At 36.3% G+C, this 25,056-nt stretch overlaps 1 protein-coding gene across 3 annotated transcripts in view; it reads right to left on the reverse strand.

The window, feature by feature from the left end:
- Nucleotides 1-25,056, reverse strand: part of LOC124084984 (optineurin) — a 39,994-nt gene that overhangs the window by 10,229 nt on the left and 4,709 nt on the right. For 2 of the 3 annotated variants that reach the window (XM_046432463.2, XM_046432461.2), the window contains exons 2-10: nt 22,789-22,965; nt 21,876-22,078; nt 17,833-18,015; nt 15,248-15,321; nt 13,272-13,406; nt 3,523-3,625; nt 2,286-2,401; nt 894-1,043; nt 438-531 (exon numbers count right to left, since the gene is read on the reverse strand). In XM_046432463.2, the coding sequence (XP_046288419.1) occupies nt 438-531; nt 894-1,043; nt 2,286-2,401; nt 3,523-3,625; nt 13,272-13,406; nt 15,248-15,321; nt 17,833-18,015; nt 21,876-22,078; nt 22,789-22,954 (1,224 nt within the window). In that variant the 5' untranslated portion in view covers nt 22,955-22,965. The remainder of the gene's footprint in view (nt 1-437; nt 532-893; nt 1,044-2,285; nt 2,402-3,522; nt 3,626-13,271; nt 13,407-15,247; nt 15,322-17,832; nt 18,016-21,875; nt 22,079-22,788; nt 22,966-25,056) is intronic. The other variant, XM_046432462.2, reaches the window with a different exon arrangement.

Below are 25,056 nucleotides of genomic sequence, written 5' to 3' on the forward strand. Positions count from 1 at the left end.
TGTCTATAAATGATCACACCATGCTGGGCATTATTATCAATTTAAATTGCAAACCAGTGAGTCCAGTGTTCCAAGTTCACTGCCAGCAGGCAAACTAGCCTTGTACATGTGAATGGCCCCTCCAGCCCTAGCCAGCTTTCTTACTGTACACTGTGCACATAGGAGACCATGCTCTTAGCTCTCCTACAGCTCTCTCTACCTACTCTGAGAAATACTAAATGCTTACTCTCTGATAGTGGGACATGAACACCACCTTTGTAACACAAAGCGCATTGAACATATGTGAGAAGTTGTAAATATTATGTCACAAGAAACCAATTATAAACTGAAAAGCAACTTTTGAAATGGGACTTAGTCAAGGATTCAGGTAACCTTTTTTTAGATATAAAATGTTCAACAGTTTCCATTAATCAGTAATCTATTTTTTCTATGAGTACCTCTTTCCTTATTAGTTCCTCAATTGTTTTCAATGCATTATTATGTTCTTGAAGAAGCTTGTTGTGGGTTGACTGTAGAATGGCTAACTTGGACCTATTAAAAAAGATATTAATAAACAGAATCTTGTAGGAGGATATCACAAACTCAAAGCCTTGCCTCTGAATCATCTTCTGAACACTCAAGTAGCAAAATCTCCTCTTATCTTTATCATTCCACCATTTACTAGCATTTTCTTACTCTCAAAACAATAGTGTCTGGGGGGGGGGAAAGCTAAATACAAAGAATAATTTTGTTATAATAAACCTTTAAAATTTTATCCCTCCAAAGAATCTCATAGTACTCTTTCAGATAAATAAAAAACAAATTTTGTGAATTTACTCTCTATTCTTAATTCCAATCTGTATTTTAAAAAGGTATTCTTTTGGGCAAGCTCCCATTCTGCACAGTGTACTCACTTTCCATCCTCTGTTTTAGCTTGCTCCATTTTGATTTCTGATCGCATGCTTTCCACTTGCAGCTCTAGCTTCTTGTTATTATAAACGAGCTCTTGCTTTTCATTCAGCTCTGCTGGGGTTGCAGAATTTTTCCTTTCAAGGGCCTGGCATCTAAGAAAGATGAAGATAAACAATGCAATTTCACTTCTCAGTGGCTTTTCAACATATCCAAAAAACAGGTTAAATTCAAAGAAGTTTAAGGTCTGTAGGATTTATGAATGTAAAGTAAAATATTTATCCATTCTGCTTCTTTACTAGACATGTCCATATTTCTGAACTTTTATGTCTAAAAATAAATAAGTACAGATCTAAAGTGACATGAGGTAGTGTCATCTTTGAATAATTGGTGTATGTAGTCATATAAATATATTTTTCTTAGCTAAATACAGACCAAAGTAGAAGTTGGCTAGCAATTATTCTCATGTAGTGATCCATGGGTACTTTTATATTTGAAAAAGTTCTGTCAATCACCAAAACTTGGATTTCTAATAAAGACTCAACAAAGGAAAAAGGAAGCCCCCACAGGTTCTCTTAAATATCAAAAAGAGAATTTCGATCTGGGGTTGTGGCTCAATGGTAGAACACTTGCCTTGCATATGTGAGGCACTGGGTTCAATTCTCAGCACCATGTATAAATAAATGAATAAGATAAAGGTCCATCAACAACTAAAAAAATTTTAAAAAGAGAATTTCAATATAATAATAGCAAAAACAAATCAATGACAGCTATGTGCAAAGCATTAAAGCCAAGCAAATTAAATATCTTATTTAACTTGGCGTACATTAGAGAAATTATGACACATAATTTACACATGACAAAACTTAGGTGCAGAGAGGTTAAATAAATAACTTGCCCAAGGTAATAACACAAACATGTTATATTTGCTATGTCTTGGGTAACTTCTTAGATCAAAAGAAATAAGCAAATGTAAAATTCTCAATTTATATGCTAGCTTTAATGATTGATTAAACAACAAATTGAGATGGACTTTTTCCTAAACTTCACTCAGTCTCTTTTCAGCTTTCTTTTGTGTGTGTTCACATCAGTGTTGTCACAGTACAGGCAATCTGGCTTGCTACTTTGCACAGGTGCCACATAGGCTAGTGTACTTAGAATCAAAGTCCCCATTCTTTCATATTACAACAAGAATTCCATGCTTATACATTAATCTGTACATTAGTGAATTCATATTTTACATAGTCCTGTTTTTCTTTTACTCACTAACATAGTAGCATATATAAAATTATAGTAAATATACAGTAAATATTATAGAACTATATTTCTATATAGTAACATACTTAATAAAAATGTGTATTTTTCCAAAGAGGATAAAAGCAGCCTCTTTCTCTTACTTTTCTTGAAGTCTCTTCTTCATCAGCTCGGCTTCACTCAATTTTGTATGAGCCTCTTGAAGCTCCTTAAACAGTGATGTCACCTGAAGGTTCAACATTTCCACTTCGCTTCCAACCTATCATACAGGAAATAACAAACATTCACACTTGATTATCACAAGATTAAATGAACTTCTTTGTGAGAAAAGAGTCTGAACCACTGGTATGGAAATAAGACTGACTGGTGAATAAAGTTTTCACAATTACTACCCCAAATATCTTGCATGAAAAGAAATATTTTGGATACAATTCTTCTTCCTAATAGAGCATTAATCAATTTGAATGCTCTTCTAATAATGATTTTTTACTACTAAAAAGTAATCTTACATATGGCTCAGTGATCATAGAGATTAGAGAGTATCAAAGCACATCCCTATTTATTGTTTATCAATTCATCTACATATTTCCTAACTAATTTATGTTTCTAGTTTGCACAACATTTTCATTATACAGCCTTTTCCTTGACAGTCCTGTAATTCATAAATGAGTTTTACAATATCTTGGAAGTCTTGATACTTCTGTTACTGATAGTTGAATTAGTTTTTGTCAACAGAGTGCGGTTACACACTGGTGGTTGCTACATCTGTTTTCTAAATAGTCTCGATTCTTTTGAATACATGGCCAACAGTAGGCATTTGATATATAAATTTTGTTAAATAAGTCCATTAGTTAAAATGGCTATTTTATATAAGTACCTACCACATGGACTACTGTGGCTATCATAACTTCATGGTTTCATTAACTCTTTCTAAATTTAAGACTCTTCAGACTGAAAGATACATCTCTAAGTTACACACAACAGTGAATGTACATACATGGACCTTTCTTATTCCAAGTACTTTGTTCCTACCATTAGAGACATACAACCAAGATCTTTGAATTCCACAATTTTCTGAGTTATATCCTCAAGTAATCTCATTATAAAGTAGATGAAGTTCCTTTTTAATGTAGTGAGCTTTCTCACATAAGGATTTAGGAGACAAAAAGAGATATAGGAGTGGTTTTGTAGAATACTGATTGAAATATATCTCACTATAATTAACACTGAGTGAAGCTCAAACTAGGACAAGAAATATTAGAGAAATAAAAAAAAATTTTACTATTATTTCTACATTTTTTAAAGCTAATACACATCACAGTCACTGTATTACTCTTTATCCACTGGGTGTGTCAGCAGTCTTGGAATCTTAGTACCCACAGTCTCTGTGTCTTTCTCCTCTTCATTCTCTTTTTCTGTGCTGCCCTCTGTCTGGGTCTCAACTTCAGAACAATCATTTGCTTTCTTTTCAAAATCTGAAATTCTGAAAAATTACAGAATGTTAAAAAGTTACTTTCGGCTCAAAAGGAGTAGCAATTACAGAAGTACTCCAAAGAACACTTCAAAATCTGGGTAAAGAATCAGGGTTTTTCAAAATCTCTACATTCACTGTATTAGCATTAGTTTTGTTTTTCATTCTAAGACTGGCTAGAACTGATGTGATTTAAGATATGAATATATGTAGAAGTGAAACCCAAGAATAACTCATTTTGAATACTGCCTGTTTTCATGTGACTGGACTATCCAAAAATATTTTTAAAATTTCTTGTGTGTGTATACACATGTAGATATGTGTGTGTCTTCCATGAGTGTTTGTCCCACTTATAAGAAACTAACAGAAGGAAAGACTTTTCCTTTAGGATCTATCTGAATTTATAAGTTCCTGAACAGACAGACACAGCACATTTTTACACTGAGTCATAATCGTAGGAAAGCCATTCCAGTATAAATGAAAAAAATGGAGATGGGTTAAATATAGGAAGTCGAGTATGTGCATATAATTCTTCTTCTACCCCAAATGCTATGAAAATGACTTTCAAAAACCTATGTGACTATAGGAACAAAGAGAAGGTGAAAGCAAATAACAAAATTTAGAAAGCACAGGACTGAGTGGGGACAGGCTCAGCATTCCAGGAAGGTGACCCTGAGCCAATAGTAGGGAGCGCCATTAAGTAACATGATTTATACTATGGAAACTCCAAAAAGGCTGGGGTTAGTGGGTACCTCTGGATGTGGTAAAGGTGGAACCTGTTTAAAAAATGTTGTAAGATAAAAAGTAAAGGATTCTGGACTCAAAAGAGTTAAGCAGAGAGATTGGGCCTTCTATTTAAAAGGGAACAATTTACATAGATACAGCTGAAGGCCTCAGCCTTCTTTACCTACTCATCTCAAGAACACTGGCATCTAGAAAAATGCCCTTCAGGCAGGAGGTTAGAAGCATCTTCTCAGGAGAATCTGACTAGGACAAGGGAAAAGATTTTAAGTTTCAGACGTGAGGTTTCCCCAGGAACCTCCCAGCTTATCTCCCTCCAGATGCTCACAACGCTTCAAGTAACTTCTAACTCTTACTTACTCTTAAGTCTCATCAAACAGCCAAGATTTCCAGACAAGATTACCTTAAAATAAAACAAATATTTTCTACTGAAAGTAAAATATGCCAGTGGGAGGTGGGAGTGCTATCCCCAGAGACATAAGGAAATATATTGCAGTCATTGAGAAAGGAACATTAAAAGCAAGGAAGCATGTGCACATGTACACCCACGCATGAGCACTCCCCCAATACAATAGAGATGAAAACTGAAAAAGGAAAATGAGAAAGAGATGCCAAAGATGAGCAAAAGTTAAGAAAATCAGATGATGGGTCCAGGAGATCCAATTCAAAATAAAACAATAGTAGGTTCTAGGAAGGCAAATAAAGGAAAAAGAGACTAGGAAATAATTTTTAACTTGAGATTATTTGTCAAGAAATGAAGGTCAGCCAGGAGTAGTAGGGTACATCTGTAATGTCAGTAGCTCAGGAGACTGAGGCAGGAGGATTATAAGTTCAAGGTCAGCCTCAGAAACTTAGTGAGGCCCTGAGCAATTTAGCAAGACCCTGTCTTAAAATAAGAAATTAAAAGGGCAGGGATGTTGCTCAGTTAAGGTCATGAGTTTGCAGAATGAAAAAGGTGCAAGGTTAAAAAACAGGCTCACACCCAGAGCACATGTGAAATTTCAGAATACTTGAGACAAAGCAAAGAACTTTCAGAGAAGAGGAAAAACAAAAAGTTTTCATACAAAAAGATTAAGTATCAGAGTAGCAATAGATTTCTTAACAGTGAAGCTAGAATACAATGAGGTGACGCTTTCAAAAACTGGAAAAAAAATAATGTCCAATCTAGAATTCTGTATCTAACCCAACTATCCATTAAGTATAAAGGTAGAGAGATTTTTTTTGATAAGTAGACCTCAGAAAACATACGCCTCATATTCTCAGTATGAAGATGTAGTGTACACTACTTAGTAAAAGAGTAAGAAAGACACTGGATTAAGGAAATGAGATCCAACACTGGAGAGCAAAGGAATTCCACAGGATGATGCCAAAGAAAGATGTTGAGATGACTACAATACAGCAGGACCCAGAAGTGACCACGTGAGACTCTTGGAGAAGATTCTGCAAGAAAAGCACACTACTATGCTATCAGTGTTTTGTAAAGTAATGAAGAGATTTCCTCACTGGAAGAGAGTACATGGGGAAACTCAGTGCTAGGGTTTGAATGTCGCCCTCTGAAACTGAAACTTATGTTGATTAATTGCCATTGGCATTATAACAGTATGGTCATGCATGGATTAAAGCTGCTTCAAGCTCAGGAGTGAGAACCTAATAAAACAATGACAGTAGCTCTCTTTTTCTATTGTGCATGCTTGCTTGCCTTCTTCCATGTTATGACATAGTAAGAAGAACTTCAGCAGAAGCAGCCCCTCTATCTTGAACTTCCCAGTCTCCAGAACCAGAAGCCATATAACTTACATTGTTTAAGATGTAAGCATCTATAGTATTCTGTTACAGCAGCAGAAAACGGACTAAGACTTAAGCAAAAAATAAAGCAGTGTTAGAGATTGAACCTGGGGCCTTGTGCATGCCAGGCAAGTGCTCTACTACTGAGCTCCATCCTCAATCCTTTTTTAAATTTTATTTTGAGATAGTCTCATTAAGTTGCTAAGGCTGGCCTTGAACTTGTAATTCTCCTATCTCACCCTCCTGAGTAGATGGGATTACAGGCTTGTGCTACCACAATCAGTAGCAAATTTCCAAAAAGGAATTATATACAGAGGTTAAAAAACGTTTTGTCAAAAGGAAAAGGGGTCATGGCATAGAATATAGCTCACCTGTGAATTGTGTGTGTGTGTGTGTGTGTGTGTGTGTTGTGTGTTGTGTGTGCGCGCTAAATAATCATCTAAATAAATTTCAATATAATCAATTTCAGAGGCAGGGAAAGGACAAAATGGAGGGATCCAAAAACATATGTGTGGTGTTGATGATGATGTGTAAGAGAGTTAAATCTTCAACATGCATAGTGGGAGATTAATAGATTATGTACAAAATGTTTTAAAAAATTTAAATAACAATTTAAGCCTAATATATGAAGGTAAATATCAATAAAACCAAGTAAATATGTTGGAAGTGTTTGAGAAGAAGGAAAAAGTATCTGGAATGGCTGGTCAAAGAACTGTTATTTTTCTGTAAGAAGCTTATAGAACAATTTATTATATGAATGTAAAAGTGATTTTTAAATAAGGACTTAGTCATGAGAAGAAGATTAACATTAAACATGGATGAGAGGTGGGAGGGATAGGGAGAGAGAAGGGAAATTGCATGGAAATGAAGGAGACCCTCAGAGTTATACAAAAGTACATACAAGAGGAAGTGAGGGGAAAGGGAAAAATAATACAAGGGGGACAAATGAATGTCAGTAGAGGGGGCAGAGAGAGAAGAGGGGAGGGGAGGGGAGGGGAGGGGGGACAGTAGAGGATAGGAAAGGCAGCAGAACACAACAGACACTAGTATGGCAATATGTAAATCAATGGATGTGTAACTGATGTGATTCTGCAATCTGTACATGGGGTAAAAATGGGAGCTCATAACCCACTTGAATCAAAGTGTGAAATATGATATATCAAGAACTATGTAATGTTTTGAACAGCCAACAATAAAAAATTTAAAAAAAAATAAATAAAAAAACATAAAAAAAAATTAACCAAATGGATGATCCAAAAAATAAATAAATAAGTAAATAAGGACTTAGTGATGATAAAAAGTAAAATAACACTGGATTCTGTTAAAGTTTGCCAAACCTAATTGGTGTACAGGAACTGTCTCTGGCTAAGCCCAATAAATGGGTTAAGTACCAGATGATAGGGGGCAAGAGGTTAACCTTTACACCACCACTCACACAGGACACAGGTTTTTGACTTATAATTCAGTTACAACTTAATTTTTATAATTAAATTTACAATTTTTTTTTTTTTTGTGGTGCTGGAGATTGAACCATGGCCTTGTACATGCGAGACAAGCACTCTACCAACTGAGCTATATCCCAGCCTCAACCTTTCTTAATTAAAAAAAAAAAAAAATATATATATATATATATATATATATATATTTATATTTTAGTTGTAGTGGTTGGACACATTACCTTTATTTATTTATTTTTATGTGGTGCTGAGGATTGAACTCAGCACCTCCCATGTGCTAGGCGAGTACTCTACCACTAAGCCACACACAACCCCAGCCCCTCTTAATTTTTTTAAAGCATTTTTTAACTTTTATTTTATTTATTTATTTTTATGTAGTGCTGAGGATCAAACCCAGTGCCTCACATGTACTAGGCAAGCGCTCTACCACTGTGCCATAACCCCAGCCCCAACTTTCTTAATTTTTTACCTTGAGCTGACTTTTCATTGCCACCTCTTAATTTTCCAGGGCTACATTTCTTATAGAATTTCCTGCTCCTTACTGGCTATCAGAATATGTTTAGAAACACACATATTACATGAAATATTAATCCTGGCAAAACTGTAGACAAATCTACTATTCACTTTCCCCATAAATCACCTAAAAATTTTTCAGAGTAACTTTTATATATACATTTAGAACAACTGTTTCCTATGATTAATGAAAATGCTTGAAAACTGACTTATTTCAGAAAAAGACATGTTATATATTGCACATGTGTTTTTATCATATCTGTGTATAGTGTGTGAAAATCAAGCCAGGTTGTTCATGTGTCAGTGATTTTGTTCCTTAGTTTCAGACCTACCTTATCTAGGAGGAAATCCTCCTATGCCCACATAGAGAACATTATTCTCAGCAGCTAGTTACTGACTTGTTAGTTGTTAAATATTGAGAGAAAGCTGGTTACAAATCAGAAATTGAGAGTTATTGAGAAAGAGATCTTTACAGGGTGCTCATGTGAGGCATGAGGACCTCATCTCAAAGGCAGGCCTGACTCATTACCTACAATCTGAAGAAATAAATACCTCTAGGCATCTGGTAGAAAGCTATGACTTTTTCGAAAGCAGGTAATATAATTTCGTATGAAAGATCATTATTTATAACTAGCAAGTTCCTAAGTTTATACTTCTACTAATAAGGCCAATCATATTGGTTTAAGGATGAATTGTGTTAAACTTGACTTTTTGGAATGGTATATAGAACTTGAAAAATAAAATATGCCTTTAAAATACAAATATACTGACTACCCATTGCTGTTAAAGTTCTCATTCACAGAACATCTTCTTTTAAAACTCAACTATAATAATAAAAAGAATGCTTTTATTTGTACTACTTACTATGTTTTTGAATTTACTGAAAAGAAAGGATGATTATATTTCCTCATTAGAAGACAATGGAGGTAGTAGGTTCCTAGACATTAACTCTGAACTTTTCTGAATAGTAGTGTGTGGGGTAAAAACTTAGATGCCTCCATGCCCTTTTCACCTTTGAAAAGAGTTGATCACCAAATAAGACACTGGACAAATACTGACATGTCTTTCAGGTTATTTTTTTTTTCATTCTGGAAAAAAAAAACTTATATTTAACATTTAAGAAGAGATCTCCTTATAGTTAAAATTCTAAACTGCTTCAACTGCAAAATACTTTCTTTTTTCCTAAGAGAGGATTGAACCTAGGGCCTCTCAACATACTAGGCAACTGCTCTACCACTGAGCTACATCCCCAGCTCTGGAAAGTATTAAAGTGCTGCAGTATAAGATTAAGCCAGACATGGTGATGTATTCCTATAATCCCAGAGACTCAGGAGGCTGAGAAAGGGGGATCAAAAGTTCGAGGCCAGACAGGGCAACTTAGCCAGACCCTGTCTCAAAATTAAAAAATTAAAAAAGGGCTGGGGATGGAGCCCAGTGGTAAAGTACCGCTGGGTTCAATCCCCAGTACCACAAAGACAAAACAAAACAAAAAAGCAACGGATAATGTCTGAGAGAATTAATTATGCCATAGTATATTATGATTAAATGTTCCAGTCACAAGAACCCTAAAACTATTTATAACCTTCCCTGCATCTTATACTATGTACTTTGTATTCTAAAAAGTATATTTATAAACAGAAATTACTGACTTAAAAATGCATAAGACACATAAATGTACCCCTGAAACCAGTCTAAATGATTTTGTTTACAACAGCATTATGTTATAGCTATTTCCATATAAAAAGATTCATTGGATATTTTTTAAAGTGTATGTATCCAGAGGAGGAGGTACCATTTCTCAATTCATTCTATGAAGTCAATATTAACCGAGACCAAAACTAGACAAAGATATCTCAAGAAAACTATGAATTATTATCCCTTATATATTTAAGTCCTCAACAATATACTAGCAAACTGAACCCAGCAACATATAAAAAGGATTATATATCATGACAAACTGGTAATACAAAGTTGGTCTAACCTGAAAATCAATTAATATGATATACTATATTAATAAAGGTTTTTCTAAAACCATATGATCAACTCCATATACACATAAAAAGCATTTGAAAAAATCCAAACCCCTTTCATGATAAAAATTACAACAAACTAGAAATAGAAAGGAACTTCTCAACCTGATAAAGGCATCTATGAAATACCCACAGCTAACATTATATTTAATGGTAGAAGATTGAAAGCTTGGAGTTGAGTACTTGCTGAGCATGCAACAGGCCCTGGGTTCAATCCCCAGTACCACTCTCTTCTACCAACACACACACACACACACACACACACACACACACACACACACTGAAAGTTTTTCCCTGAAGGTTAGGAACAAGACAAGGATGCTACATTTCTAGTTAATACCACATTACAAGTTCTAGCCAGGGCAGTCAGGCAGAAAAAGAAATAAAAGGCATTCAGATTAGAAAGGAAGAAGCAAAACTATCTCTATATGCTAATGATACAGTCTGATTCTGTAATAAAAAAAAATCCTGAGGATTCCACTAAAAAATTAGCACTTAATAAATGACTTTAGTAAGGCTATTGGACATAATATCCACATACAAAAATTGTTTGGTTGTATTTCTATGTAATGCCAATGAGAAAGCCAAAAAATAAGAAAACTATTCCATTTACAATAACATCAAAAAGACTAAAATATTTGGGAATAAATTTTGCAAAAAAAAAAAAAAAAAGGCAGGATGTGTTGAAAAGTACAAAACAGGACTTGCCTAGCATGTGCAAGGCCCTAGATTCAATCACCAGCACTGCAAAAACAAACAACTTCCCCAAAACAAACAAAACCCCAAACCAAAAATCCCTGAACTATTAAAAATACAAAACATTGGGCTGGGGATGTGGCTCAAGCGGTAGCGCGCTCGCCTGGCATGCGTGTGGCCCGGGTTCGATCCTCAGCACCACATACAAACAAAGATGTTGTGTCAGCCGAAAACTAAAAAATAAATATTAAAAAATTCTCTCTCTCTCTCTCTCTCTTTCTCTCTCTCTCTCTCTCTCTCTCTCTAAAAAAAATTTAAAAAAATAAAAAATAAAAAAAAATACAAAACATTATTGGAAGACATTAAAGAAGATACAAATAAATGGAAAAGCATCCCATGCTCATAAGTCAGGATATTGTTAAATGATAACACAACCCAAACTGATATATAGATGCAATGTAAACCCTAAAAAAAATCAAGACTGTATGCCTGCATAAGGACAGGACAAATATATAGATCAACGAAACAGAACCAAGAGCATAATGAAATTAGCCTTCTAATCACTCCATACATAATAATGAACTCAGAATGGACCACAGACTTAAATGTAAAGTTAAAACAATAAAAATCTTCAGAACACAGAGTAAAGCTTTGTGATACTGGGTTAGACAATGACTTCTGAGATACCGTACTAAAAGAATAGATGACAAAATTAAAAGAGAGAAATCACATCAATATAATTTTTTTTCTTGCACTGCAAATAATATCATCAAGAAAGTGAAGGGTTGAGAATGTGCTATAGTGGTAGAATATTTGCCTAGCATGAGCTGAGTTCAATCCTCAGTAGCTCAGTAACATGAAGGAAAAAAAAATGGAAAGGGAAAGGGAAGGATAAAAACAACCTACAGAATGAGAGAAAATATTTGCAAATCATACTTTTAATAAATAACTAGTCTATTTGAATAGCTATTTCTCCTAAGAAAATTAAACATGAAAAGATTCTCACTACGGAATTAGAAATCAAAACTACAATGAGATGCCAATTCACATCTACTAAGATGGCTAAAATAAAAATGGTAGACAAGTGTTGATATGGATGTGAAGAAAGTGGAATACACATATACTGCCAGTGGTAATACACAATGGTAGAGCCTCTTTGGAAAATGATTTGGTAGTTCCTCAAATATTAAACAGACTAGTAATTCCATTCTCTAGGTATACACCACAGAGAATTAAAAACATGTCCAAGCAAACACTTATATCTGTATGTTCATAGAAGCATTCACAATCAACAAATGTTCATCAAGTGATAAATGGGAAAATGTCACATATCCAATGTAGAATATTATTCAGCAGTGTTATGGTTTGGATGTGAGGTATCCCCCAAAAGCTCATGTGTGAGACAATGCAAGAAGGTTAAGAGGAGAAATGATTGGGTTATGAGGGCCTTAACCCAATCAGAGAATTAATCCCCTGATGGGGGATCAACTGAATGGTAACTGAAGGTGGGTAGGGTATAGCTGGAGGAGGTGGGCATTGAGGTGTTGCTTTGGGGTATATATTTTGTATCTGACAAGTGCAGTCTCCCTCCCTGGTTCCTGATCATCATATGAACCTCATCTCCACCATACTCTTACACCATGCCTCATCTGGAGCCCCAAGGAATGGAGCTGTCCTTCTGTAGACTGAGACCTCTGAAACCATGAACCCCTAAATAAACTTTTCCTCTTCTAAAATTGTTCTTGTCAGGTCTTTTATTCACAGTGGTGAAAAAGCTAAGTAAAACAAGCAACAATAAGGAATTAAGTACTGATATATGGTACATTGTATATATATGAACCTTAAAAATACTATGCTAACTGGGCATGATATTGCACACCTGTAATCCCAGCTACTCAGGAGCCAAGGCAGGAGGATCATCCTGTCTGGGCAATTTAGCAAGACTCTTTCTCCAAAAACAAACAAACAAACAAACAAACAAATAAATAATAATTGGAGGCTGGGATATAGTGCACTAGTAGCATATGTGAGACATGTGAGGCTCTGAATCAACCCCCAGTACTAGAAAAAAAAATCACTATGATAAGTCAAAGAAGCCAGTCATAAGAGTCATAAAAGATCACATATTTTGTGATTCCATTTATATGAAATGCCCAGAATTGGCAAATGTATAGAGACAGAAAGAAGATTACTGGGAGGCATGGGTAGTATAGACACACTAATGGGATTTGGATTTCTTGTATGGTATGAGGGAAAAAATATTCTAAAATTATATTGTGGCAATGATTGCACAACCCTAATACAGAATATTGCACAATATTGTGAAAATATTGAAATGTAAATTTTAAATGGAAGAACTGTGTGGTATCTTAGTTATATTTTAATAAAGTTATTAAAAAACAGTGTATACACATTTCAGGTCAAGCTATCTCATACCTTTCTTTGGCTTCTTTGAGAGCAATTTCAAGTCTCTCCACCTTCTGGTTTCCTTCCCTTAGGCAAAGTAGGAGCTGGCTCACAGTTAATTCTTCAAATTCCAAATAATTCTTGGCATCTTTGGCAGATTTGCTCCTATATTGATACCACCACCACATTCAGTATAAAGGTTAAAAGGTTTTTTTTAAATAAAAAAATGAAAACCAACACTTAGAGTAGCCCAATATAACTAAGACCAGCTTAAACAAATTGTTTTCCAGAACATTCTCCAATTAATTCTCATCTACTGACAGATGCATGGTCCCAAGACCCATATTGCTATGCTCCTACTTACTTTCTGGGGAAGGTGTAGAGACTGACAGTGAGACTCCAGAGAAGATAGCCTTAAAATATAACTTGCTGTTTCTGAATGGTCACTGTGTAAGTAAGACCCCAAAACTCGCTTTCCGAGATCTAGTCTCAAAGAGGACTCAGCCAAACAAACTACACTGGCCTTTCTCCAACTTGAGAAAGTCAATTTTACAAGTCAAGAAAACATTTTTTTTCTTTTTGTTTCAAGTAATCAAAGACAAATATAGCCAATGTTGTCAAATATTTTTCTTGACTTCAAAATATGATTGAATAGAGACATTTTAATGACAAACAAAACCATGGCTACCACTCTAAAAACATTCAGGGACTATGATGATGCCTATGGCAGGCACTATTTCAGTAAACTACTGGAGCTCACAAATCTAATAAAGAAATTGAATTCCATTAGTAGCACTCCAAAGCTCAAACTCTAAATCTAGAAATCAATCTCAAACTCCTTCTGATTATCATAAATAACATAGAGTTGTTGTTATTTTTTTTTAAATAGCACGGTGGCTTAAAAGAAGAACTGATCTTTGCATGTGGTATGAATGAGGAGGAAGTGGCTTGAAATTGTCAAACAATTTTCTTCCTTCCTTATACTTCCAGGAAAGTCTTCTGATATTAAAAATAGCAACTTGGGGAAAAGTTTTAAGAATTTTTAACCTAAAAAGAGAATAATATTCACTTATGCCAACAGCCATGTTTGATGAAAGAATATTGTCTAATATTTTCTCTCTGATACAAAAGCTTGGAAACGTGATTGGATTTTTTTCACCTTTTATAAGTCATTATCTATTCTATGTACATTCATCAAGTTATAGAAAAAAAGGTTTTAAAAGTCTATGAGGCAATCTGGGGATGTAGCTCAGTAGTACAGTACTTGCCTAGCATGTGTGAGACCTTTGGTTCAATTCCCAGTACAACAACAACAAAAACAATCTATGCAGTGCTAGACACAGTGGCTGTAATCCCAGCTACCTGGAAAGCTGAGGAGGATTGCAAGTTTGAGGCCATCCTCAATTTAGCAAGAACCTGTTGCCCTTTCATTATTTAAGATGTCTGTTTCCCAGTATCTACTTGGTTCAGGTAAACTTGAGACTCCACAGATAAGACACCTGGGCACTTTCAAGAAACTCCTACAATGATTGCTAGCACTAACAATAATCGTTAGAGAGGATCACCAGCACTGGTCACTCTGGCTTATAACTAGGGATGAACAGGGAGATGAAAGTGATACATCTCATTTATGGAAGCTGGGCAGCCTGGTCCAAGTCACACAGCACTGGTAAACAAATTAGCAAACATGGGTCTTTGGGAAGCAATATCTTCTTTTGATGGAGGGCAGGACTCTTTTCACTTCTTACCTGATGGAGATGAAACACCTACAACAGAGTAGTCTGCATTAGTCAGCCTAAAAAAAGGCACCAAACATTGTTTTTATTCTCCGCCAGTTTGGGCTACAACATTAAATAGCATTCAAACTGAATATTAATGAAAGGTCCTACTATAAATCAATAAAAAGTTACTTCTCCAGCCCATCATGTTTGACCTCCAGTGACAGACTCAAAGGGACAAGACTGCCCCATCTTTCTGCCTGACAGTTCTAGTCTTTCATCACATACATGTCAATGGAGTCTGTTCTTGTAGGCTCAAGACTATTCTTGATTTCTTTTAATGTTCCATCTGCTTCTCCTTCCTGTAAAAGCAGAAATGAAAGGGATTTAACACAATATATCTACAAGACAAATTGTTTGTCAAAAGAAAAGAAAAAGGGAAAAGATCAAGAATTTTGATGATACAACCCAGGAAACTACGCAACATTTGAATGTGAAATGATTAAATTAGGTCACTCAAGTGGAATGGAAATTTACTCTTCCCTCAGCCTGCACACTCTGTCAGGATTATAAATATCTAGGCCAAGGCGTAAAGGTCAGACTCTTCTCATTGAACACACTCACCCAGACTCCATAAACATAAGCTTATCTCCTATCTTCTTGGCAGTTCCCTTTTTCCCTAGGTTAAGACCACACAGCTAACAATCCCACGTATCTTTCTTGTGCAGCCCTTTAAAATGTAAAATACTAGAACTCTGTGAATCAAAGTTGACAAAGAGGCAATTTTCTTTGGATGAGGCTTACCATCTTTTTTTTTTTTTTTTTTTTGCCAAATTAGGGCTTGTTAGAAATTTGCATGCACCATAGGCCATTTAGGGATGTTAAGTAAGACTAAAGCAGTATTTGCAAGGCAGTTATATTCAAATAAACTAATAGGGAAATCTTCAAAAATTATAACAGATATTGTAGATATACTTCCTAAATCTTTTTTTTTTTTTGATACCGCACTGAGCCACACATCCAAGCCCTTTTAATTTTTCTATTTTGAGATAAGTTCTCATGAAGTTGCTTATAGCCTCACTAAGTTGCTGAGGCTGGTTTCAAACCTGCAATCCTCCTGCCTCAGCCTCCTGAGCTGCACTTTCTAAATCTTGTGCAGTATTTTCAAGTTCACAGCAGTGAGACAAGCACAACTGTCACTTATCTGTGAGGCAGAAGATGATGTTAACTGTAAGAGAACAAGCCTAATTTGGAGAAGTCCGATATACTCTTTGGGCTTCCTGAATTTTATCAGTTATTTGCAGAAGGTTAAAGCTCTTTGATCAAATTTCTGCTTCAGTAATCTTCCAGGAGGGACACTCTGATAAAGGAGCCTTTTCAAACCTAAATTTCTCCTGATTTTGGCATGGATAGTAAGGTCACTAAGAGCCATTTTCCAACTCTGTTAATCTTTAGTGTGGTAAGTGAATAAGGAAGACCCACAGTAATATTCCAGAATACCTAACAGTTCAGGTGCTTTTCAAGTTGATCCCCACTACCCCTGACTGATCTATAAAGTCCATTTCCTCTTTCAGGGCACAATTTATCTCTTTTCCTATATCAGATCTGCACTTTGACAAAGCTCAAATGACCCTCCTATATTACAGAGGATTTTATCCTTGTGTGTTTTTCTCCTTCACTGTCCAATCTTTTGTAGTGTCATTGAAGGAGAGGCCCCTACATGATCTACATACCCATTCTGCTCTTTAACAGGACTATGTGTATATCCAGAAACAGTCGTAACAGATACTTCACAAGAGTTTAGGGATCAATATACACCACCTTGCTTAGCTCACTTCATTTTGGGTTGACAGGAATTTGACTTTGACAGCACTGGATTCAAACTCAGTTCTCATATACCCCTCAACCTGAAACAGTGGTCCACTTTATGCTTTGAGTATAATTCTTACTGCTCTGCCACTGCAACTTATTTTTTTAAATGGACATGTTTCTTTCTCCTCCTCTCTCCTGGCTCCTCCCTAATCTCAGGGGAAACAGGATTACCTTTCTTCCCCATCCTAGGCAGAGTACACACTCACCATAGGAATGAAGTAATCCAGACTTTGGGGATGGTACCAGAAGTTCTCAGAAAGGTCTTATCTCCCAAATGAACAAGTGAATTACAACTCCAGAGAACACACAGAATATAGCCTTTGAGTCACCTCTTTAAAAGCCCCCTGTTCTTGCTGATGGGCAGAGTCATGGCCGTTGGGACAGGAGTCCCCTGTGTTTCTCTTTTGCTAGCAAAGCAATAAATCTTCTTTTTTCCTTTTTCTCAAAATCCTGTCCTTGTTATTGGATTGGCTTTGTGGACAATGACCAAGATTTTGGCCACAAATCTACCACCAGAACAGCTCTTCCCTCTCTTCTCATTTTTAATTTCCATGGTTCCTCATAAGATTTTGAAAAGAGAAACCCACAACTAAAAAGTATTTAAAAACCATTTGTTACTACATTTGATCACAATTCTGCTCATCTAAGTGAAATGGTCTTACAGCTTTGAGACCTGATTTAAAAAATGACCAGAAAGTTCATACATGTTTTTTGTTTTTGAGTTGTTTTTAGGTCAGTCACAAAACATCCAATTTGCCAGGACAAGTTGGGGAAAATGTTTATATCTTTTGTCATAAAAGGTAATTTATATTTTTCATTTTAGCTAGGAAACCCTTGCAAGCATTGTACTTAAAAAAAATGGGAGCCAATTTATCATTGCTACACTGAAATTTCCTCATTATTTCACTTCCATCGTTGGCAAAAAATTGTGGTAATTGTTTCCTCTGTCTAGATGAGGCTTTATAGTTTGCTTAAAACAAGACCAAAAACAAAACTCTTACAGCCATTTTGATTTCAACAAAGGAGTCTTCTGAGGAGCCGCTGGCAGTCAGCTTGAGCTGTAATTCAGACACGATGCCCAGCAGGTCTGCCTTTTCAGCCTGAAGGCGTGCCACTTGGGTCTTCAGCTGTTCCACTTCCTGCTCTGCTACCACCTTGGGAACCCTAGAGTCACCAGTGGGGTCCTGGAAATGACAAGGAGAATAGCACATAAGGAAATCAAACCAAAGGCCTACCCATCAAACTTGACTGTCCTCACACTCATGGACAAGGCTGTTTTCAATATCTTTGTCCCCTGGTTTAAATAGAAAACCCAGCTTTTACTTGACATGTATTTTAACAGAACATTTAAGGTGGAAATTTTTACTGTGTGTGCGTTTCTGGGTATTGAACCCAGTGACTCTCTACCACTGCGTTACATCCCTAGTCCTTTTTATTTTTTATTTTGAGACAGATAAGTTGCATAGGCTGCCCTCAAACTTGAGATCTTCATGCCTCAGTCTCCGGAGTAGCTAGGATTCATATGACACAATGCCCAGCATTTTACATTATTTGTGCTGTACTCAAATAACAGAAATTTAAAATGACTTCATGACAAGAAAGTAAGTCTTCAATAGCACATTGGAATATGGATATTATGAAAAGAACCAACCAGATTTTGGCAATGGTGATTTTGGCCAAAACTCTAGAAAACAAGAAGAAAAAGCTGTGCTAACTCAAACTCCTACCTTTTTTCCTCCCTAGAAATGTCCACTTATCCCCGCTCTCCTTATACTCATGATATCTAATTAGAAGCCAAAGCACCAAGGATATTACTTGGTCCCGTGACAGCAAAACCCAAATCCTCCCAATATGTAAGCTGGTGGGTACAATATTCTATGTTGGTGTTTGAAAGTTGGTAAAAATAAATCTGTTGAGAAATAGGAAATTTAAAATTCAGAGATTGGTACCAAAAGCAAAATAAATAAATAAATAAATAAATAAATAAATAAATAAATTTTAGCCTATAAAAACTAATATCCCACTAGTGCCTACTATGCATTGTGTTCACCCTGTTGCAATGACTGCATATGTCAACATCACAGGAGAAAGACCCTTTTCAGGTGTGGCATTTTCACTTGGGAATAGGCAGAACAGATCTTGTCTATACTCTGCCCATCACTGGAGGTATATGGCCTTTAACAGAATCCCTGAAATTCCTGGCCTCAGTTCTTTTAGGTTAGAAAGGAAAATGTGACACCACACATAGTTGGTTCTCTCCCTAAGAAACCTCCATGGCTCTATGTGCATGACAACATGCTTCATTTAGTTCCCTTTCCAAATTAGGAGTATAGATGCTTGAGAGCATCAGAAAATTTCAGCATTCCCTGCATCTTAATAGTACAGTGAAAAATAACAAATATTTGAGACCAGCCTTTAAAGAAAAATCTTAATTCTCAGAAACTGTTAGCCTAATTAAGTATTATCAACATGATCTCTAAACAAATAATTTAAATGAGTGATCCCTAACTTGTAGTCAGCATTGTCTGAAAATTTCCTCTCTTAACCTCTCTAAAAGATTTCCCAAGAAACAAAGAACAGGCCCAAAGGTTCAGAGTGGAACTTTAGCAGTATGAGAAAGACACGTGGCTGGACCACGAACCAGTTACTGACTTGTAACCCGACGGGCCTCCCGCTGCCCAGGTGATGCTCTGCCTTCAGCTGGAGCAGTGCCGTGCTGGGAACTACCACACATTCAAAGGAAAGCAGCTCAAAGAACCCCAAGAAGCAAGTTCCAAGGAAAGGTCAGAAGCTGTGCAGTCTCTCTCAGCAATGACTCACACAAAAGAAACAAAGGTGAAGAATGAAACAGGAAAAGGATAGGTACTACCTCACCTAGAACCAGGAACGATTCCTTTTTAGGAATCATTGTGTGTGCCCTCTTGACCTCTCTAAGGACATTTTGTAGAAAGCATTTTTATACACTTTGGTATAAGGAGAGAAAATAGAGTTTTAAACAAGTGTTTGAGGATCAAGGATAAAAAACTGACATTAGAATCTCAGATTATTAGTCTAAATTTTCTTTTTCACAATTCCCTTAATTGTACTCAGGAAATAATAAATCCAATTATTTTTCCATGAAACTCCTTATAAGATAATCCTTCAAATTTCCCTTCATTTACTACTGAAATCCTTTCCTTTGCTTCCTGGATTAGCGCTCCTATGGTTTAGCTCTGATCTCTATTCCAACTCCATTCTTTGTTGCTCTCTTTCATCACTTTGAGCCCTTACCACTGACCTTCATGTGACACAATTTGTCTTTTCATGTATTTGTACAATCTTTCCTCCCACTGTCCTGAAAATGTGCCTAAGTTAATATGCAAACTTAGAATCCTAGAAGGATTCTATCTATTGACCCTGCATAGCCATTTGTACAATTAAGGTAGAAAACACTCCCTTGGAGAAAATTTTAATGCATAATTCAGTGAAATCAGACAGAACCACTAGTGCCTGGCCTCACCCTGAGGATCAGAAGGTAGACCTCCAAGGGAGATCTCTATTCATCCTCATGTGGAGTTTGTGTCCTCTGATTACCTGCCTTGAAACAGCTATCCAAAGCTTCAGTTTCTGATTTTAACTTCTTCCAATTCTGGAGCTTTCTAGGAAAACCCATAGGCAGATAGCTCAAAAAGATAAACTGCTTCTGGAAGCTGCCATCTTGGCTTCAGGGTAATAGGCCTCAGCTGGCTAAAGCCAATAGTCAGCTCACATTCCAAAATCCAAGGAAGCAACATAATTTAAGATATTTTCTTCTTGAGATTAGAAAATCATTCATATATCTTAGGTGATCATTTCTTCAGAGAATTTTACCTCAACAATATTTAGCTAATGAGAAATTCCCCCCACAAAGAAACAACTTCATGCACTTTGAATAGTAAGACAAGTTGACGGATCAGGCATGATAAATCTTACCAACAATACAAATATAAATTTATTCAAGCAGAATATTCATCATTCCATGAGCAGGATGATGAGTAAGATCATTGATATGAACTGTAGTATTTTTGTAATCAACTTTTCATGTTTTGGATTATTCATCCCCCTTTTCAATTACTTTTAATTTTCTTTCTATTCCTTACCCATTCAAGAAAATAGAGATCAACAAAGTTCAAGGTAAAAAGTCTCAAGAAAAAAATCACTCATAGCTAGAATACATCCTCCCTAATACAACCAAGTACTTCATTTTCCAAAGGGTTAAGTGCCAGGTTGGAAGAAAATGAATAGCAGATGTCCACCCAAATGAACAATAACCAGTGACCCTTGGTATATTGGCAGGGACATCCAATGTGTCCTGGTTTGTTTTTCACTAACACCTTTGACATCTACTCTCTAGTATGAATACATTTCCCAGGTTACTTGGGTGATATGTCTCTTTCTCTTTAACCATGGCAACTCTATAGCCAGCCTCTCATCACAACGTGGCATTTGACAAGTCATTTTTCAAAAGGAAATGTAAAGTGAATTATCTCCATTTTAGATTGAGAGAAAGGACAAAGTCAATAAGTAAAAATACTGAGTAATAGATGTTTTAAATGTAATTTTTATCAGAGACATAATCTAAAAGCCAACAATTGGATGATTCAAAGCAGAGGTCCACCTGCATCGCTATAATGAATATGAAATGCTGATTTATCGCCTCAGTATTCTTTGGACTACAGTCAACATGATTAAAGCCTTACAAATTTCTTTTCCCCAGCAGAGATTATACAGGCTTAAGACTGCAATCAAGGGCTGGGGTTGTGGCTCAGTGGTAGAGCGCTTACCTAGCTAGCATGTGTGAGGCACTGAGTTTGATTATCAGTATCACATATAAATTAATAAATAAATGTCCATCAACAACTAAGAACATATTAAAAAAAACTGCAATTAATTTTTTTTCACCAAAACACTTTATACTAAAACTTGTCCAGCCTGAATCATGAAAGGTTTTCACCTAGAAGTCTAGACAAGTAAGATTCTATTGAAAATACTAAGAAATAACATCATAATTTATCAGTCTTCTCACCTCAAGTGATCTTTCTGATTTCCCTTTTAGTTTTCCAAGTTCTTCCTTCAATTTTTCATTTTCATGACTCAAGGCCATCAGGCGCTCTTTGGCTTCTTTGCTTTGTATCTCAAAAAACTGGCGTTCTTCCTTCTGTTTCTCTGTCCAGGCTGAGAGTTCCTCAAATCGCCCTTTCATAGCTTGATTATTTAGCTTCATGGCTTCTGTATGGAGGTCAGAATGAGGAAGTCACACACACCAGGAGAATGGACCAAATAGGCCCACAGCCCACTTTGCCACTTGGCTCTGGATCTAAACAGGCCAGCCTTGGCCTGGGCCCAAGGATCAGCAGGAGAAAAGACTATATCCGGGTGAGTGGTTTTTGCTTTCAGACAGGACTAGTGGGTCTAACATTTCTAGTCCTCAAAGTATCAAGAAAAAAAAAAAATGATTTGGATACCTCCACTATAGCCCAGATTCCCATTTCTAACTAGGAGACTAAGAAAGGTCCTATCACTCTGTGATGAGAACACCCATTCTGCCAAAAGCCATAGTTTGACATATCAGAATGTTTCCTATGAATAGGTAATATTTAGGACTAAGTCTGTATTCAAAGCAGCCTTCCTTTGTTTTCCTCCTTAATAGACTAAATATCACTATTCTATTCCCCTGAGAGAATATTTTTTCTCTTTTTTTGCAGTGCTGAGGATCCATCCCAGGGCCTTACACATGATAGGCAAGCATTCTGCTCTGAGCAACATCACCAGTCCCCTGACAGAATATGTTTTATTCTTACGTTATCAAGAGGTAAAAAACAGAAAGCATTTTAACTCTACCAAAAGCCATCTGGGCTCAAGAGGAGGTTTGTTACAAAGGAATTATGTTTCATAAAGGCCCCAGGTGAGTGGAGAACACATGTAGGGTGGCTGCTCACCTTTCAGCTGGTGGTTCTCAACCAGGAGCTCCTTCATCTGCTGCAGCAGCTCCTCTGGGGTGAATGTATCCAGGCTGGGGTGAGCCAGAATGGGGGGTCCATTTCCTGTGGTCTCAATGGGACTGTCCCCCTTTTCAGTCAGGCAGCTGAGAGGTTGGTGGGACATGGCAGAAGTTCCTATGGAAAAGCCACAACCTAAAAATCTAGCCATGCCCCCCTCCACCAGGGGTGTCCTTGAGTCTCACAGATCCATTAATAATTACTAATATTTATTTCCAAAGTTGCCAACTTTCTCCACTTGCATTTTGAACTTTTTAAATTCTTTTTCTGTTTTAAACAAAAAGGCATATCCCAGTTTCAGAGAAACATGCATGTGTGTATACATGAGTGTACAAAGGGGTACAGTAAGAAAGACTGGAAAATGAGAAGGAAGGGTATGTGTAGACATGTGCAAAGCATAATTAAATAAATTTTCCAATGCAAATCTTTAAGTTAAAATCTCATTACTTTGAGTGAATTGTATGATATGTGAATTATATCTCAGTAAAACTGTTAATTTCCATATATTTACTTCTCAAATTTTTGGTTAAAAGGAAGGGGAGAGTTAACATTTTTTTCAATGCTTAATTTGTGCTAAAACACCACCCAAACCTGTCATTGCCCTATATTCTTCATTAAAAGTCACCCGGGTAGCTATTTTACTATGAAGAAGCTGAGTTCACAGAGGTATACAGCTTGTTCATGGCCAAGAAGTGGCACAAACAAGTATCAAAAGATGATTTCCACACCCACCCAATCATACAATAAAGGTGCTACTAAATACATGGCCTTCAATATCATATTTTTCAAAGCATATACCAAAAAAATTTAAGTCATCTTGCTATTTTGTATTCTGAAAATATTTCTACACATACACTTTATTTTGTAAATGGGGCAATGTGGACTTAAAAATACAAGATAACAGTACATACCAACTCTATTTCTTTATTATGTACCACCCAGAGAAACAGGGACATCATTCCATGACTGGCTATATGCTCTGTGAAAAATCTTTTATCTTCACACTTTTTTTTTCATCAAGAACTGATGTGGATGGGTTATAAAGCTATACAAAAGCCACTGACACCAAAGAAGGCCCTAGGATGAAGAAGTGTGCAAGCCCATTTTTAATGGGAGAAAGGCATTGCTCTAAGACCCATCAGCTCCTCATGATTACAGAGCCTGTGTGGCCCCTTTGAATTGTGCATGAAATCAGTCACTGCAAGACAGAGGCAAGAGAACTGCCTTCTAACATATAACAAGAGGCAAGGGTTTCAGCCCTCTGTCTGTTCTTTGGAAATGAGAGGATGGCACTCTGCTTTTGGTTGTGAAGAACTTGTAGGCAATCAGAGACAATGCTACCACCAATAGAAACAGCAGGTCCTGCGGAGCCACTAAGCCATGCGATTTCTACCTAAAGCAGTCAGCACAAAGGAATGCATACTCATGAACTAGTCATGAGAATGGCTACTTTATGAATGGAAAACACTGATAAAGCATTTTACTCAATTCTGAACCTCTTACATTTATGTCTTACACAAGTAAATTGATCTAGAAAAAAGGTATCATGGTAAAATGTTCCATCATTTAGCATTAAGGAGCTAAAGCAGACTGCTCTTCTCCCCCAGCAAAAAAAGAAAAAAAAAAAAAGAAAGAAAAAGAAATAAACTGCTAATGTCTATCTATGACTTTCATGAATTTTCTGAACAGAATGATCTTGGTGCCAACATTTCATTAAAATGAGGGTTTCCTTTTTTTTTTAATGGGGTTTTCTTATAACAGTTTTCATACCTATTTTGCAGAGGAATAATGAAGTTCTAGGTAACAGGCCTAAATGTGTAATTCATCAGCCAATATAAAATTTCCTTAGGTATTCATCAATTACATTATAGTTTGCAAGGGTGCATATCTCTCTCTCTCTCACACACACACACACATTTTTTTTCTCTTAGTACTAGGGATCAACTCCAAGGCCTTGTGCATGCTAGGCAAGTGCTATACTACTGAGCTACACCTGCAGCCCAAAATATTTTTTTAAATATCTAAACACTTATCTGGAGATGTGCTCAGTTTCGTCTTTTCATATGAACAAATTTTCCCTTAATTGTCTTTCCAAGGGAAAAGGAATAGAAAGGGAAAGGAAGAGGGGAAGGGAAAGGAGAGGGATGTTCCCTTGAAAAGTATTCAGATGTTTTTCCTCCTTGACCTTCCTTGACACCTTTACCAAGT

This window comes from Marmota monax, unplaced genomic scaffold, assembly GCF_021218885.2.
Source record: "Marmota monax isolate L192 unplaced genomic scaffold, Marmota_monax_Labrador192_F-V1.1 WCK01_AAM20220418_F8-fsc00090, whole genome shotgun sequence".
Classification (NCBI taxonomy): domain Eukaryota; kingdom Metazoa; phylum Chordata; class Mammalia; order Rodentia; family Sciuridae; genus Marmota; species Marmota monax.